The sequence below is a fragment of the Homarus americanus genome, unplaced genomic scaffold (assembly GCF_018991925.1).
Source record: "Homarus americanus isolate GMGI-L3 unplaced genomic scaffold, GMGI_Hamer_2.0 scaffold19518, whole genome shotgun sequence".
NCBI classification, from domain to species: Eukaryota; Metazoa; Arthropoda; class Malacostraca; order Decapoda; family Nephropidae; genus Homarus; species Homarus americanus.
In genome coordinates this window covers 697854-716771 of record NW_024723340.1, presented here as the reverse complement: position 1 = coordinate 716771, position 18918 = coordinate 697854, and the positions used below count along the sequence as shown (strand labels likewise).

The 18918-nt window shown below is 36.0% G+C and overlaps 2 protein-coding genes across 6 annotated transcripts in view; one reads left to right on the top strand and one right to left on the bottom strand.

Annotated features, from left to right (window-relative positions):
• LOC121863419 (tRNA:m(4)X modification enzyme TRM13 homolog) overlaps window positions 1-8232 on the bottom strand; it is a 25877-nt gene extending 17645 nt beyond the window's left edge. Inside the window, exons 1-2 of one of the 5 annotated variants that reach the window (XM_042362079.1) lie at window positions 8132-8232; window positions 1052-1191 (exon numbers count right to left, since the gene is read on the bottom strand). In XM_042362079.1, coding sequence (XP_042218013.1) covers window positions 1052-1171 — 120 coding nt within the window. In that variant the 5' untranslated portion in view covers window positions 1172-1191; window positions 8132-8232. Of the gene's footprint in view, window positions 1-1051; window positions 1192-4234; window positions 4606-7035; window positions 7169-7550; window positions 7946-8018; window positions 8076-8131 lie in introns of those variants that run through there. The other 4 variants (XM_042362081.1, XM_042362078.1, XM_042362077.1 and 1 more) reach the window with 4 other exon arrangements.
• Window positions 7957-18918, top strand: LOC121863418 (CDK5RAP1-like protein). Its single transcript, XM_042362076.1, has 6 exons — window positions 7957-8806; window positions 11158-11744; window positions 12121-12269; window positions 15701-15827; window positions 16265-16351; window positions 18513-18918. Exons 1-6 carry the CDS (start codon window positions 7957-7959, stop codon window positions 18669-18671), a joined length of 1959 nt encoding a protein of 652 aa, XP_042218010.1. The 3' UTR covers window positions 18672-18918.

Sequence of the window (18918 nt, the reverse complement as noted above, 5' to 3'; positions counted from 1 at the left end):
GCAAACAAAACAATACAATTACTCAATCTGTGTTTGTTCTGTAATGTAAGGAAGATATTGGGAGGTATAACAGGGATAAATAAACTAAATGACCAGATTAAACATGAATGCTACACAGCCACATACTGCTAAGAACATGAAGAAAAATTAAATAAACTACTTAAGGATCCCTCATTTTATGCTCTAAAAATTACCCAAAACTATACCAAATGTATTCAAAAATTATTTTCAAAAACATTATTTTGCTATAAGGAGAAAAAAAATTCTTTATATAACTCCAGAAAATATCATTCTTTGAAACTCAACTTTGGGTTAAAGTTGATCAAAACATATTTTACAAGCAGGCCTTTTAATCTCTTGTGAACTGAATTTATGTCCAATCATAAAAATCTGACTTGAATCAATATGAATGTTTACTTCATTCAGACAAAGGAGAATGGCCTATCACTGATATTTCTCTCAGTTTACAGTATTGAAAGGTTAAGAGACTAGATTTGTGTGCATAGGTACAGTATCTTTAAGAACTCTAGCACTTGGGGTGAAAACTTGTGTCACTTAGCCTACTGATCATTGTACCACAACAAATTCCCTACGATTACTGTACAGTATATATGCAAAACAAATTTCTTTTCTCTGTTTGACCACCTGCAAACAAGTAGTGATCGAGAACATGACCCAAAGGGCAGGACTAAGTGGGTTTAAGTCTAAACCAAGTTCTACAGCTGAAAGTGGTTCAAGAACCATGAGGCTACCTGATAATTTAAAATTCTGACCTGAACACCTCACTGGTCAAATGGGCTAGCCACAGGATCACTGGTGTTGAACTTGAACCCTGACTCAAATGTTTGCCGTAACAAAACTGGCCACATAGTTCATGCATCCTACCATTAAGTAATATACTGTACAGTACTCTTCTTGGAAAGGGTAGGTTTACTAGGGTCACTTTGTAGTGGTAGGTCTTGCAGGTTACTCATTAGCACTGTATGCCATAAAAGGATGACTATATACCTACTTATCTATATTTCAAACTGAAAAAATTATATTACTGTACCTCATTAACATGTTCTTCAACCAAGTGCTGCCCACAGTATTGCTGTCCAGCTCTCACTAACATCTTACAGTACCTCTTTTTGCGCTTGACATAAAAAAGGCAGGTTTTGTTGGACTCCATTATTGTTGCTTACCTCTATCCTGCAAAAGTCATTACTGTATTAAATGTTACTCAAGTTTCAAGTACCAGTAAATATCTCAGGTAATTTTCTGTTCTTTTCCATGGTTGGCAGCACAGAACACATTGTACAAGCACTTAAGTGTGTGGTTAAGTGTAACCACAAAAATCATGAAGCATTATTTATGCAATGTGATTTCAAAGAGACCAGCAGTGATGATTCAGATTGTCCTATGTAAATACTGTATTGTATTCTGTGCAGAGGAGTAACTACCGTTTAATATGGTGCGTCTAAACAAAGTGCTATCTAATAACTAACTTGTCTACCAAACAATTTTGGAGAAGCCCACTGACAGAAATTTCTAATTTGTCTACGATTTGTACAATTTCAGGTTAAATGTGTTTGATTTTTTTCGACTACCTAGTTTATAGTACAGGTTGTACCTCTCTAGTCTGGCAACCTCGGGACCTGACCGGTGCCGGACCATGGGAGTTCACCCTTTCCTGGATAGATAGTGACTTGTGCTTACGCTTGGAAGCACTCGCACCACTTTCTCTGCTCCATGGTCTCTTTGAAGACATATTGAAGGGTTAAATGCCGAACAGTAGCTTCTCAAATTTCGCGAGTTTTTAATTCGACGTTTTCTTTTTGAACACACAAAAAAAAAAAAACGCATTTAAAAAATTTGACGGCGGAAACTCGAATTTCGACGGGTTTCAACAGCCCACCAACGTTCAGACGACGTGCACAATCCTGTAAACAGCGTCATTTCTCTTATGTACAAAAGATTCATTGTTGTTTATTACTGAAAGTCTTTTTGATTGAATTAATGTTTGTGTGTGCAAAATGAGCAATACAATTCATTAATAATACGTAGAATATTAAAACATGAGGAAACGAGACAGCATTGTTTTCGTTGACTACAAAACCAGTGACTGACTGGTTCTACATATAAAACTGAAGAAATAAGACCCTGGTTGTAGCTGTAGTAAAATTAATATGGTTGTTTTAAGTAATGTTATTTAATGTTAATAAATGGAACAATAGAAGTAGCTAATGATAATGGTAAAGAAAAAAAGAGAGATCGCGTATGTAAGTGCGCACATGTGAAAACATCGTCATTACTTTACATAAGAATATGAAAGCAACACTTATTTACTGTTCATATATATTCTAATTTATGTTTCTGAATATGTTTTTATTGAATTAATGTTTGTGTGTGCAAAATTAACAATACAATTTATTAATAATACGTGAAATATTAAAACACCGGAGGAGACGAGACGGCTGCCAGCATTGTTTTTGTTAAAGCTTACAAAACCAGTGACTGATTGGTTCTACATATAAAACTGAAGAAAATAAGACCCTGATTGTAGCTGTAGTAAAATTAATGTAAAAAATTAATATGGTTGTTTGAAGTACCTGTAATGTTATTTAATGTTAATAAATGGAACAATATAAGTAGCTAACCATTAATGGTAAAAAGAAAAGTGAGACTGCGCGTATGTAAGTGCGCACATGTGAAAACATATCGTCATTACTCTACATAAGAATATGAAAGCAACACTTATCTACTGCTTATATATATTGAAGGGTTAAATGTTGTACTCTGTATAGACAAGCTTTAGAGAGAGAGAGAGAGAGAACAGCCGAACTGCCGGATGTAAACAAACCTTAATTTCCCGCGGCTTTGTTGTTGTTGTTTTTTACGGGGATTAGCCCACCCGGGCATAGGTCACTGACCCACATTGGGGCCTTAGGGGCAAAAATTTAATACTCCTGTAATAATTATAATAATTCAGATAAGTGAAAAAAAAAAAAAAGCTGCCTATCTACCTATTGGACAAACAAAAATCGTTCCGGACCACGGGAGTTTCCGGACCACAGAATGCCGGACTAGAGAGGTACAACCTGTAATACCAAGGTTTATTTATCATATTATCTTGACCCATACACAAATTATAATACTAACTTAAAAGTTTATTTAGAAAAAAAAATCATACGAAACTTGTGTAGAATCAAAGTTTAGTTAAGTAACCTACAATATAGAAATACTGCAATACAGGCCTGGCTCAGGTTGAAAGATGCACTAGATTAATCATATTTTTTTTTGTTTCTTGTCTTGTGAATAATAAAAGACAAGTCCCACCAGATGATTATTATAGTTTTTTTGAATATCTGAGTGATGTTCATTGTGCAAACAATGATGAAAATGACACAGAATTAAAGAATAAATGGAGAGAATGATGATGACGACACTGATGAAAATTAATCCTGGGAAAAAAATCCACACTTCTTATGTCAGTGCCCGCCTGCCTAGCACCTTTTTTTTCTTGGTCAATGTGTCTTCCTGTACATAATTAAATTTAAATCGAGGCTAGCTATATTTATTTCAGAGTCCAGACACAACAGTCAGCAGCAAATTAAAAATTGCACCTCTTTGAATTCAATAATAATCAGTCAAAACAATGAAAAATTATGTTCCTGTATTTCATCTTCGAAAATTTGTCTGATTTTCTCTCAGATTTGTCTGCGAGTAGATCGCAGGCATTTCTGGCAGAGGGTGCAGAAGGATATTAAGATACTGTACAGGACTAGAAAAGTTGTACCACTGAATACTAATGGAGTGATTGTTACTGAGCAGCATTACAGCAAAGGAAAGATAAATTGTTAGATAGCAACATATATAATCAAGAAAATTATCATACCAGTTCACATTGGTTCAGTATGGACAAGAGAGTATAGATATACTGTATTAAAACAAATAAAAGAAAGAATAATACTGTACAGTTCTTGATGACATTTGACCATTTGATTTTTTGTTTTTAATATTATGTTGGGAATAACATCATATTTATATTTTACTTCCAATAAATAAGTCTTCCATCTACTGTGCTCATCTGATGCCCTTTTGCCACTCCATCTATTGCTTATATGCAAACACAAACGATCGAATGCTTCCAGCTAACTTTTCATACGAACGAGCATGTAATATTCTAGGTCACTGTTCCCTTCGATGCAGCAACTTTACAAAAAAGATTCTATAAATTAAACTTGTTACTTACCTCAAGAATATCCTAATCCGTGTGGAGGATTTACAAATTGTCAGATACAGTTCTGTTATATTCCAACATGGTTCACAGACAGACATTGACAGCATCTCTTCAGTAGACCCAAGATGAAATAATTGTACAATTTATATTACAGTATACAAATCTACTTCTTGTACATTTTTTGTCATCTTCTCACAGTATAAAGACATTCACCTTCTATAGAGAAATTTCCTCAAGCTAGCCGTCAAGTATTGCTGCATGTGTTTGTATGTCAACAACAGGTCAAGTGGTATAATGGCACGGGCTGATTATGATAGTTGGAGGACCATTACCAGTAGGAAAAACATAATGGAGTAAATGGTTAACACCAGAAGGAGTTTATAGAATTGATTGATTTTTTTCCAGAGATACAGTACTGTATTGTTGGATGATATGTAGTACAGAAATAAAAACAATATGACAACTTTTTCCTTTAATTTTGTTTTGTTTTCCACCACCTTTCGATCATCTGTAGTGGGTAGGGCATGAAAGAAAAGCAAAATTTCTGGGTAAAACATGGCAAAAAAATGATCATATGGAAGTAATTTAATATCTCCAAGTGTAAGATCTCGAGCTGTAAGAAATCCTGAACAGCATCACATCTCCAGTGATGATCATCGTGCTGGTCCGCTCTTAAGATATTAGGGAGTGAATCTGATCGAGGGTTTGTAATACCATATTTAATGGCAGATTATTAAGAATTTGAAATCTGATTAATCTTCATGAAGTTATTGGTACCACAAAGTTAAAGACATCACCCTAATATTATTTTTGACTTAGTTTTGCTGCCCACCTGCCATCTCTTATATAGAGCAAATGGTTTTAGTGATTTCCCACCCTTATAAAGTCTAGTTTTGTGTAGTAGTAACTGGTAACATCTTGTTCTGTACAGTACATCCTGGTTGCAATTTGTTAAGATACGGGGTATTCCCATTTCTCTTGTTCTTTGTGGTCATTCTAGATGCTAATAGAAATGGTAGTGAGAACAAAATTTACCTGACCTCTCAAGCCCTATCCTAACTTCTCAGTAACAGTCTGTTTGGGACCTCAGTGTCTAAATATAATTATAGTTTGTAACTTTAAATACCAATTTTTACTTTTAATTCTAATAAAAAATACGTACGTGTTGATTGCATGTTTTTTGTTTTTTTAGTAGCACAAAAACATATAGTACATCCTTCTTTCCTCACACAGCCAAACTGCAGAATGCTCTGCCTTCTTCTGTGTTTCCATGCTTATACAATAAGTCTCACTTTAAAAAGCTGGTTTTCTGGCATCTTCGTGGTGTAGATTAACACAGTATAACCTTTTTCTTCACTATTTTTAATTTCTTTCTGTTTTTATTTTTTCGCCACGTTCGACCTGTGTCCGGGTGGGCTAATTCGTGTAAAAAAAAAAAAAATCGCATTTGCCTAAACATACACTTGCAAGAAAACATGACACCAACACCGTATAACCATCAGCTTTAGCCAGAAATTTAAAAAATTTTGGCCTATGTAGACTTGTACATTGAATGTTGATGTGCTGTAATATAAAAGTTGAAATATTTCACATTTCTTGACTGCGATAAAAGGCAATTTTATGTTTCATTTTCTAAATTTAGAGCTGTAGTAATATTTATGTTGAATACTATAAAATAAATTTGAAGTTGAATTTTATATTACTTTGGTTGATTAATCATGATTGATTCTTCGTTTGATATCAATGGGGTAACACAATATTTTTTGGTTCAAGTTAGGTAAACCAGACATACAACATCAGAAAGGGTTTGAAATAAAGAATTTTGTTGTTGTTTATGAAAAAGTAAAAAGATGAAAGAATCTGTTCTCTTATTATCATTGTTTTCTGCCTGTCTATATTTTGAATATGTTCCATAATATGGGAAATGGAGTAAAAATAGAAGGAGCACATGAAACTAATATAAATAATGTAACTAATATACATTTATAAAGGAACTTGCTAGAAATAAAAGCTTTGGAGAGGCATCAGAGTTTTGGCTAGATCATCATACTGACATTAATACCTTAGGATACACCCCATTTCATCACCAACCCGGTTCGTCACCAATATCAAATCCGTTTCGTCACCACTAACAGTCGCTGGTATTAGTGACAAACTGTAAGTTATTATTTTACAAGAATAGAAATTACACAGGTATAGAGACGACTCGAGAAGTATTGTTATTATTACTCATGAATATTAATCATTTAATAAAGAAAACGATTAAAACATTGGTAAATAAACAAAATACAGAACAAATGAAGGTGATTTGACACCAGTGCAGCAAAGAACAATCTCACTCTACCTTCTTCTTCACAGAGAAGCCTCAATGGTTGCTATGCAAATACAACTAGTTGCTGAGCATAAGCTAAAATCGTGCACAAGAAAAGCAAATTATGACAAACAAGTTCATCTCTGGAAGCTGTGGATGAATATGAAGAAAAAATATGACTATTGTACTCCTAATTTCCTAAAGAAAATTTCATTGTCTTCTGCCAAGTTTGCATGAGTAAATTTTAGTCTTTCACATAATGTTTAAGTGAGATGATTTTTATTATATATATATACATTTTTTTTTTTTTTTAGCCACATAATGTCTGGGGTTTTTTTCTATCTCATGCCTTGTTATTTTCTTGTATATATTGATGAGAATGAACGCAGTGATGAAACGGGTAAAGCAGTGGTGACAGAACGGTTTGAAAACAGTGGTGACGAAACGGGTTGGTGATGAAATGGGCATACCCCATATCTTATAACGGTAAATATGAAATTACAGGGTTAATATTCGTCCATTGGCTGTCTGCAGGTTCCCGCCATGTTTACACGAGGTTATACTCCTCACTTAGAGTCAGTTGTCTCCTCTTTTCCTCCTCCTCCTTGTAGGTTAGGTTAGGTAGGTAGGTTGGTTGGTTGGTTCCTTTGGTATGAGAATATTTATATATTTTTTAACTCCAAACTGACCTCCATTTTTGTGCAAATTATGTTTGTTAAAAATGAAAATAATTTTTTTTAACGCTAATTTGCACCAAAAACTGAAGGTCATATTTAGGTAAAACACCGAAAAACGTAAAAAAAAATAAATAAAATAAATATTCCAATACCAAAACCTGAGAACAGCCAATGAACGAATATTTACCAATTACAAAGATTAAACTTCAACTAATTGGCTAGATTAATCGGTCCAACCCTAAAGAAAATTAATAAAGTGGAAGTAATCAGCGTGCAGAATAGTTTAAAAAATCACCCCTATCATTACTGTCACGGTCACATGTATAAGAGACATATTTACCTTCCTCCTCTTCTTATTATTGTCTATCGGACTGTATTTCTTTACATTTTCAAACAGTACAATATTAAACGAAATTTTAATAAAACGTGGGAGTGGGTCTTTGTTTCCTGAAGGTAACAAAAGCCCCTTAAACTTTTGTTGTAAGCTAATACATGAACAATATTTCTAAACATGAGTATCAGACAAATCATATTTCATTCATTGATTTAATTACTTCACTCATATGATAACGCGTTTATAGTTCAGTACTCGGTTCTAGGAATAATTTATATTTTTAAGCATAAAATGTTTTCTAATGATAAATATATGTAATATTTTAGCATTTGATCTATTGTTGTTATTGTTATCCTGTGGCCGCTAGGGTCGTTAACCCTACTGTGTCTTCTGCTACTCCCATAAAGCAAAGATGTTGGAGTTGTGTCTTGGTGGTCGACTTACAAGTTCCTTCAAAGCATCCAGAATACTCACAGTGACAGCACATAACATTCATAGCGTTCCTACATGGCCAAATAAGGGATTAAATAAGTTATACCGCCTCTCACAAAAATTTTCCCTTAAAAAAAGTGAAAGTGTATTATTACCTTATTTATGTTATTCTACCGTCTCCGTTATTAATACTTCAGGGTGTAGTGTATTGAGACAGTATGAAGTAAGAATAAAGCGTGAAGTAGGTCACTCTTCCTCAGTTCACACACATGGCATTACTGTTGACACAAATGAGAAAAAGAAACAAATCCAGATGGGTCCCGGCCTGGAACACTTTATAGCCAATAATAAGCAATCCAATAATACTCTAGATGGCGACCAGAGAAAGGTTCTTTCCAGACGAGACCTAGAAAAAATATCTCACCCATACGTTAATGTTGCAGACATTGATGGTAATGGCCGCAAGGTATACTTTGATGTTTATGGTTGCCAGATGAATGTAAGTGATACTGAAGTGGCTTGGTCGATTCTCAAGAATCATGGCTATGTACGTACCAATGAGAGGGATAAAGCAGATGTTGTATTGGTTATGACGTGTTCTATTCGAGAAGGAGCAGAACAGAAGGTGTGGAACAAACTGGACCACCTACGAGGCCTAAAAAACAAGCGAGCGATGAACAAGAAAACTACCCCAATGAAGATTGGAGTCCTGGGGTGTATGGCTGAGAGACTGAAGAAGAAACTGATAGAAAAAGAGAAGAGTATAGATGTTGTGGCCGGTCCTGACAGTTACCGTGATCTTCCAAGGCTGCTATCACTCGCTGATGGGGGTAGGTTATCAGCTTGTATTATGGGACATTTTTACAGTCTTACTGGTTTTGTAAAAATTAATTTTTATGTAATATTTAAGGACAATGGTCTAGGTTATCCAGCCACATAAGGAAAAAATATCTATACTGTACAGTACTGTAGAAAAAACTTATTTGGTACCTCAAGAATAAAGCAAATCAGGTTTTTGTCCCCAGTTTTCCTCCTTTTAAAGAAACGTGTTGTGCTGGTGCTCCCATCATTGTTTACCTTATCTGAGCATCAAAATGTATCGTCATTGTCCAAATGTTTCATTACATTAGTGTACAGTAATGCTATTTGGTTTCATACTCATTAATAAGAAACAACAACAGCAGCAGCAACTTACTTTTACTTTTTACTTACTTTTATCCTCTTCACCACTGATCGGCTCGTTAGCCGCTTGGGCGATCGGTCACGTCTCTGTTACGCACTGTTGGCAAGTACTGGGCATGCACCGGCTCCTGAATGTACCTGAACCTGCTCGAGTGTTGGCCAAGTCTGGTCTTGAAAGAGCTCACACTTGGTGCCGTCACAACACTTTCTGGTAGATTGTTCCAAGAGTTTACAACTCTTACTCCGAAAAAGTTTGCCCTCACAGTTTTCTGGACTTGCGGCTTCTTCAATCTTGAGCTGTGACCCCTTGTCGGGCGAGCGTCCGCCAGCTCCAAGTAAGGACACTCGACTGAGTAGTGCCCCTTGAGATGCTTATACACCTCAATTAGGTCACCCCTTGCCCGTCTGTAGTATAAGCTAGGCAAGTTCAGACGCTCCAATCTCTAAGGGTAACTGAGGTGCCGAAGTGTAGGCACCAGTCTGGTGGCCCTCCTTTGAACATTTTCAACCAACTGACAGTCCCTAGCATATCAGACGGGGTGACAGTACTCCAGATGGGGAAGCACTTCACTCTTGAAGATCGTTACGAGGGACAGACCGTCTAGATATCTGAACAACAACCTTATAAGACCCAGTAATTTATTTGTCTGATTTACCTTCTTCTCACAGTGGCTTGAGAACTTCAGCTCATTGTGAACATACACACCTAGGTCCTTCTCACATTGTCTCAAATAGTGCAGTTTCTTCATCCCGTTGGGACATATGATACGCCTCCTTACCGTTGGTACGCCCCAGGTGCATCCTCTTGCACTTTGTGACATCGAATCTCAGCAGCCATTTCTTCGACCATTCTTGGAGCCCACAGAGGTCCTTCTGCAGCTCTTCACAGTCTGCTTGGTTCTTGATATCCTGAAATAACTTGGAGTCATCGGCAAACATTTGTATGAAGGAGTGTACAACGTCAGGCATGTCATTTATGAATTTATGAAACAAACAAACAGCAGCGGGCCCAATACACTGCCCTGTGGTACCCCGCTTGTGACAGGTACGGATGATGATTTCGTGCCATTAATCACCACACACTGCTTGCGGTCGTGTAGAAAGTCTTCTATCCACGCTAGGACATTTCCCCGAATTCCGTACCCTTCCAGTTTGATTTTCAGCCTTTCGTAGGGTACACTGTCGAAAGCCTTGGCAAAATCTAGGTAAATATTGTCGATATTACCACCCCGTTCCAGAATATGGGTCCAAATATCTAATATCTTGAGCAAAGATGATGACAGTTACTTTAATTAAATGGTAATCCTGGAGCAGATGGGTAACACCAGAACGTGTTGTTCGATTTCGTTCATTTTTTCAACAGACTTTTGGATAGTATTAATAAAAATTATACGGCAGTGCACAGAACTTAATAAAACCTGACCTACCTTACCTAACTTCCGGAGCCACCTGGACCCCACTGCCACAATAAACAGAAAGTATTTACTCTGATATCTGTTACCAATGAAAGCAACTTTGTTGAAACGATGTGGTGTAATTTAAACAAAATTTGAAGTGAGAGCAACCTAATATTATCATTATGTAATAATGAAAAGAGTGTTTACTTACTTTTAAACTAATTACAGTACTGTATACAAGGTGCTACTACAGCATGTGGTCTACAAGATATTTTAGTTAGGTCAGGTCAGGTTGGGTTAGACTAAAGGTATACAGTGTTTGTAGACCGCACACTATAGCAGCACAGTACAGGTATACAGTATTTTATTGTACATGTGATGAATTACCAATAAAATCAATCAGTCAATTATCTAGTTGCATATGTTAAGGTAGGATTAACAAAAAGATTCAGTCAAGATTTTAGGTACTGTACAAGCACTACAGCTTCAACATAATATATTTGCACCTTGATACAGTGCAGAGCTCATTTAGAACTATTTCCTTATGTATGGTTGACTGTACAGTATTGGACTATAATCAATATTTTCTGTCTTTGATACAGGTGAAGCAACAGTCAATGTTTTGCTTTCTCTGGAAGAAACCTATGCTGATGTGGTGCCAGTGAGTTTGTCAGCAAATAGGATGTCTGCCTTTGTTTCAATAATGCGTGGCTGTGACAACATGTGCACTTACTGTATTGTGCCTTTTACTCGAGGAAGAGAACGTTCACGGAATGTTGACTCCATCGTAGAAGAAGTGCGGTATTTATCAAATCAAGGAATAAAAGAAATAACCCTTTTAGGCCAAAATGTGAATAGTTATCGAGATGTTTCCCAAATACAGCATGCTGGTTTTTCAATAGATAAAGATGAGAAAACCCATGTAGTTAAAGGATTTAAAACAATATACAAACCCAAAAAGGGTGGGCTGAGATTTGCAGATCTATTGGACAAAGTTTCTCAAATTGATCCTGAAATGCGTATTAGATTTACCTCACCTCATCCCAAGGACTTCCCAGATGAAGTATTACACCTGGTTAAAGAGAAAGACAATATTTGTAAGAATATTCACTTGCCAGCTCAGTGTGGAAGTACAAGAATCTTGGAACTCATGAGAAGAGGCTACACAAGGGAAGCATATTGTGAGCTAGTGAGTATTGTACAATATACTGTACTGTGCACATTTTTTTTTAAAGTCTGGATTATAATTTTTTCTCGATTTATGGTTCTATTTATATTTTATGAGAAATAGTTACTCACTATACGGGACAGTAGTACCATACAAGCATCCCTAAATTTACGTAAAGGTTTTGTTCCAGAAAAACCTTATACAGTACAGTATAAATTTGTACAGGTACTTAATAAATCAGGGGCTGCCTGTACAGTACAGTACAATGGTGGAATTTTTTTGTCTTCATAAAACTTGTCATTTAATTAAAACATTGAACTTTACAGTATTTTCCCACTTCCCACTTTATTATTTTTTCAACTTATCCAATTATCACTTGGCTCATTTCTCATCTCAGGTAATTCACATTCGGTCCATCATCCCAGATGTATCCCTGTCTTCAGATTTCATCTGTGGTTTTTGCTCCGAGACTGAAGAAGAGTTTCAGGAAACTTTGTCCCTAATTCAACAAGTCAAATACAACTTTTGCTTCCTCTTTCCATACAGGTAAGAAACTGATGAGGAAAAACAGTGTGCTGTCCTTTTGTTTTGAAAAATGTTTACGAGAAACTCACCACAGTAGATAAATAATGAAAGTAATAGTTTTGGATTTGTAGTAGTAATTGGTGGGAAATGTGAACAAAGTTTGTGTTACCGTTCATACTGTATATATTTTTATGGCAATATTGTTTCTACCATAAGAAGACACCATTATTTCTTTCTCCATTCTGTATTACGTACTCTCTAAAATACGTTAAAATGGGTCAGAATCTCCGTTCTGAGAGTGACTTGAGCATTCTTAGAACCAAGACTTCCAACCAGTGTTAACTGTTTTCAAAACTTACACGAGCCATTTCATTCAAATAAATACAGCCATTTCTCGCAAATGCTGACAGATGTGTTCCTGGCGAATTTTGACATAGCAAAATTGGCTTTTAGGGGCTATATTTCAATGGAAAATAAAGGGATACATTCCATCCCCTCTACCAAACCTATTGCCCACATTTAAGTAAAAAACTTAAACTCCCTGTCTTGTATAATTTTTTCCTGAGTCCCTGACCCATCCCCTCTCCACTGACAACTACCTGGTAACCTCCCCTCCTGGCTGTCAACACCCCTCCTCCCAGCCAGCAGGTGGTAATGATTTTAGAGGATGAAGTTGTTTTAAGCTTAAAATTTTCTCTTATAAAATGTCACTGACTTGATTTAGCAGAATATAACTTGCATTGCTGGAATCCTTGTAAGATAGCGATTAATTTGAGTATAACATCTCATAGTTTACACAAGAAATAAATGTTTTAAAACTTTAGCTTAGTACATTTGAGTACGTGAGTACAGTAATGTTACTCAAAATTATGGCTTTATCACAGGGAAAAGTCTGTATAACTAACCCCAGTGGCCAGGATATTATGGTATCGAATGTTACAGAGTATTTCCAATAAATTCTTTGTTTAGTTCTGTACATAGAGACTGGTGGTGTTTCCTTATCACAATTAGCCACGCTTGAGTGAGGAAGGAGGGGAGAAAACTGATCGCACAGACCCCCTCCCCCCAAAGGTTCCCCTCCCACCGGCTCCAGTCATCCGTGTGACTGCATGGTAGCGCGTTAAATATCAGCTGTTGAGGAGCGCTTGGCAACGCTCCTTTCCACTTCATCTCTCTAATCACTCGCACCTTTCTGCTTTCTCACTCCATATTTTGAAATGTTATGTAATGTTATGTTGAAGTGAAACAACTTTGCTCATTTATACTTAGACTTATCACAATCTCCCTAAAAATACTTCAGGTTTCTGTTTATTCAAGACAACTTCAGGTCATGAAACTCACTAAACCCCCACCCAAGAAAGGGTGACCTGACATTCCATCAGAAGGTCAGTAATATGAGACCACTAATCCCCTACCCTACCTCCACCTGACATTGCATCAGGTCAGGTCTCCCCCCAAAATACTTTCGCTTTTGTGTTTATTCAAGACATCTTCAGGTCATGAGACCCACTAATCCCCCACCCAAGAAAAGATGACCTGACATTCCATCCCTGTAAATTCAGTTGCCTCTGAAGATGTCTTGAATAAAGATGAAAGCTAAGGTTACTCCAGTGTATACTTAGTTGACTGAGAGCTCAATTTAGCGGAAATTTTGATTTAATAACAGGGATGGCTCACAAGAACACAAGAATGGAGGAAACTGCAGCGGGCCTATTGGTCCATACTGGGCAGTCCCAATTTCACCCAACCCCTATTGCTCATATATCCATCCAACCTATGTTTGAAGCTATCCAGCATATTCGAGTTAATGATGATATTTGGTAACTTGTTCCACTCGTCCACTACTCTTATTTCCAAACCAATGTTTACCTATTTCGCGCCTAAATCTAAATTTGTCTAATTTAAAACCATTGTTACGAGTTCGCTCCTGGTTGGATAGTTTGAGTACCTTTGTAATGTCCCCTTTGTTCAGCCCTGACTTCCATTTATACATCTCTATCATATCGCCCTCACCCTACGTCTCTTGAGGGAGTGCAAATTAAGATGCTTTAACCTGTCTTTGTACTCAAGGTTCCTAATGCCTGAGATTAGTCTTATCATTCTCCTCTGAATTCTTTCCAAGGATTCTGATTCTATATCCATTCTGTAATACGGTGACCAGAATTGAACTGCGTTATCCAAGTGAGGTCTCACAAGTGCAAGATATACTGTAGTTTTAGGATGACCTCACTAGTCTTGTAACTAACACTCCTTTGTATGAACCCAAGTACTTTATTAGCCTTGTTTCGAGCAAATACACATTGTTTACTGTATAATATAAAACTGTAAAACAAGAAAAATGGCGAGCATGGGTATGTATGTGTGAGAAGTAAACGTGTGTGGAGGTAGTTATAGCCAAGACCTTGGCTATAACTACATCACCGACTCGCCAGCCCAGCTGCCTCTTATATTGTTACTTGTAATGAAACTATAAAAGTTGAGGAAAAATCATTCCAATTTTCTAATGTGGCTCAGAAATAAAAATATAATATAAAACTGTAAAATAAGAAAAATGAAGAGCATATGTGGGAAGTGAATGTGCATTACTGGACTATAACTGTGTGGCTGCACTTCCTCACGATGTGACATCACGACATACACACAGCCATCGTGGCAGTCACACGTCTGTGAGTCAGTTGAGTGACTGCCTGAATTGTGTGGCGTTGCCCTGACTCGCCGAGAGGATGGTTGGAGTGTGGAAGGAACTATTTTTTGTATATAAAATATGTGTTATTGTAGCTTTATGCTGTGTATCGCTTTTATTGTTTATCATAGTAATAAATATAGCAGCTCATCCCTGTTATGTGCGGCATTCAAACTTACGATTCTAGCTGATTTTGGGGATTTTAAATTTGTATTATTTCATTTTGGTTAGTTGAATCTACCATTTGCCTGGATAACTGGTTTTCTACTGTATACAGTATTGAAGTTCTGAACTTTGATACCTTGGAAATCATATTTGTTGTTAATATTTGTCCAGTACAGTAGGTAGACTGTATTGTTTTTAAAAAAAATTTTGGTCCTTGGTGTGGAAGGGGAGAAATGTAGCTGAACTCTTATCTTTTACAGCTGTAAAAATGAATGAATGATAAGTGGAGGGGAAAGATGTACCTGTATGTGCTTTTGTTTTCAACCACCCTGCTGGCCTGCTTAAAGCTGGAAAAAAGCTTGAAAATGTAAAAAGAATGAGTATGCAGCATATGAATTATGGATTTGCCAAGATAGATTTTTAATGAAATACACGAGTAATACATCTCATACAACTAAATCTTAAACAGGTTTTACATAGTGATGCATATTTCCCCTCATTTATTCATACATACCCCCCAAAAAAATAACAAACATACTTATCGGAATCAATTTGCAGATTGTCTATACCCCTGTATATCTGTATTCTTAATTACTCTTTTCAGTCTCCGTGAAAAGACACCAGCACACCGTAAACTAGTGGATGATGTTCCTCACTCAGTCAAACTCGACCGATTACAAAGAATGTGTGGGTTGTTCCGTACTGAAGTTGCTAAGATTAATAGAATGCAGGTGAGTTTTTTTTTTTTTTTAGGCTTATTCAATTATTACAGTAAAGACCAGACAGCGGACTCTGAATAAGTTTTTATTAATATTATTATGTGTACCATTCTGGCTCTGAAAGCATTATATTGAGCACAAACACGTGGTTATTTTTATCAACTTACATGTGTGATCATGTGCATAAAATATTAGTTCATGAAATATGTAATAATTACTTAATTTTTATTTATTTAAAAGCTGTGTGTGTGTGTGATGTAAATTAGTGAGATTTTATAAGAAATATCTACTACTAGTTTATCCATCTTATTACTGTACCGTTACTAGTTTAATAGTGGGGGAAACTAACACTGTGTGGTACTGTAAAGTATTGCTAATTTTTTGCATTTATGATCACAAAGTTGAAATGACAATAGGGAATATATGGTGCTTTTTTTTATTACCAACAGGTTGGGCAGCAGCAACTGATATTAGTGGAGGGAGCCAGTAAGCGATCAAATCTGGATCTTGTTGGGAGAAATGATGGCAACACAAGGGTAAGATATGAAATTTTCTATTACAATCTTTAGCACCACTTTATTAATAACATCCCTCCTTCCAGTGAATGGAGTAAGTAGTGGCCTTCTTGTGACGGAATAGCCACACCTATCTTTTTGATGGAAGAGCCGCACGATATTTTTTTTTCTTTCAGTATATTTTTTGGTTCATTTCTTTTGCATAAAACAACCTACTTTACTGTACATTCTGTATATAATTGGTTTCTCTTTTCCACACACAAAAAATAAAATAAAAAATATTAATGATTTTGAAAAAAATGGATATGAGTAATAATAAGGCTCATAAAAAATGGAATACAGTATCAAGAATTTTAGAATTTTTTTTCACTCATTTTAGTTTCCACCATTATGTTTAAATATTTTTTCTTTTTATTAGTCCAATGGTTAGTACTATATAAGTGTCAATGTGTTATGGTGGTTTTCGAATTTTGCTAGCACCCCCTTCTGACGCGTAGCGCCTCACTTGACTGCACTACAAGAGATAATTGTACGTAATGAGTCATAACAAGTTTGCTATTTGAGATAAAAATTTGGGGTTTGTTGCATTATGCAATGTAAATAAATTATCTACAAACAGGTTTATTTAATTAGTCACGATAAAATAATTATTTCTATACGTAAGTCTGAGTAGAAAAAAAAAAATTTCTTTACTCATAATGAAAATGTTTATACTGTACTGTACATCACTTTCTACCTTCGTTATTTCATGTGAAAAAATTTATATTTCATTTGGTAAGTGTTGTAAATTGTGTGTTCTGGCGAGCACGCTCAGACCAAGTACAGTACAGATTATTAATTTTTTTCCCTCCGAGCGCAAAAGATCATTGTACATTTTGAGTCATAACAAGCTTACTATTGGAGATAAAAAGGTAGCATTTGATACATTAGCATTGTAAATTCATTTTCTACAAATATTTTATATGGGTAATCACAGTAAAATGATTAAATCTATACGTAGGCACGAGATCAACACAAATTGTAGTGCATGGCTGCCACTCAAGGTCCCAAATGCATATGTTCCTCACTCATAGCTTCTATATTTTTAAAAAATTATACATATTCTAATGTGTTTACAAATGCTTATTATTTTCGAATTTCATATTAAATAATAACTGTAAATTATTGGTTAAATGTGATGTATACAAATATTACATCCACTTTTTTATGAAAATAAATGAATTACTTTACTTACATGTTAGATTTTGGAGCACTTGATGTTCTCACCCCTTCTGCTCTTTCCCCTCCTCCACCGTGCCCCACAGTGCCGTACTTAGCCTGAACAAGGTGACTAAATCTAGTTTTAGTGGGAGGACTGGTAGTGAGCACTTGTGAGTAAGATGAGTGGTCACGAGGCAAGTCATGTTACGATGGCTGAGATACCACATAGGCAACACTTTCCCTCTAACCACAACGACATGCCGGGTAGTTCCTTTCACACTAGAACTGCTTGTTGAAGTGCCAGACAAACTATTACAGTACTTGCACTAGAAGGGCCAGGGACACTGGGAGAGGCCTCTCCTCAGGAGGCACCACACTGTCACCATGTGGTGCAATTTCTTTTTGCATTTTCCCACTCCTCCACCTTCGCCAACATGGTTCAAAACTATCACAACACTGACAATAAATGAAATCACTGTGATGAACGAGGAATTAGTACAAGCCACGAGAAAATGTTGGAAAATGTGGTTCAAAGTTACGTCCTGTGCTGTTGAACCACAAAGGGTGTATAAAAACCCTAAAGTGATAGTTTAGATCGTATGCAAATTTGCTTATAAAAACCCCAAGTGTTAATTTGTGAAAGACTACAAATGGCTGATTTTGAAAATGCTATATCTCAAGAAAGAATGTAGTATTCCTTTTATATTCATGTTTAGTGGGGATACTTCATCTTTCATCCGAAGGTCTAGGATCAAAACCTTAGCCTTTAAAAAGATTAAGCACTCTAGAAATCTTATCAGATCCCAGCCTGAGACATTTCTTATAAAGAAAAGCCTCTTGTTTCTGCAAATATAACCCTCTAGTTTATTTCAGTGAATAGAATTTTTTTCCTCAAGAGTATGCTAAATATTACCACATGAAGAAAAGTAAGTTTGTCAGCAAAATTTAAATTGTTTACTCATACACTATATTTGTTGAACAGGTAATCTTCCCAGATGTTGAAGTAGAAGACAAAGATATCAGATGCACAAGAAAAATCCAACCAGGAGACTATGTTTCTGTGCTAATTACAAATTCTTCCACACAAGTTTTGAAAGGCATTCCTCTTGCCATCACCACACTTCAAGCTTACCATGATTGAAGGAATTAAATAGTGCTGATATGTGCAACAATTCTTCAAATGACAACTCATGAACACCAGGGTACAGTTTGAGGAGTATTACACTGAACAATATTTTTGTCCAGAGCAGCAGTTAAAGACTCAAGGCTCAGCACCATGTGAGCTGTAAGTTTGAGGTACCTGCAAATAAATTGCCAATTAGTTTGTTCTTTTCAACATAAGATTTATATATGTGTTTCATAAAGAACTAAATAAAAAACAAAGCACA

Coding starts and splice junctions, on each gene's coding strand:
- LOC121863418 (XM_042362076.1), top strand. CDS start 7,957: ATGTTGGAGTTGTGTCTTGGTGGTCGACTTACAAGTTCCTTCAAAGCA. Junction 11,745..12,120: donor GGGAAGCATATTGTGAGCTA/GTGAGTATTGTA, acceptor TTCTCATCTCAG/GTAATTCACATTCGGTCCAT. Junction 16,352..18,512: donor GAAATGATGGCAACACAAGG/GTAAGATATGAA, acceptor TTTGTTGAACAG/GTAATCTTCCCAGATGTTGA.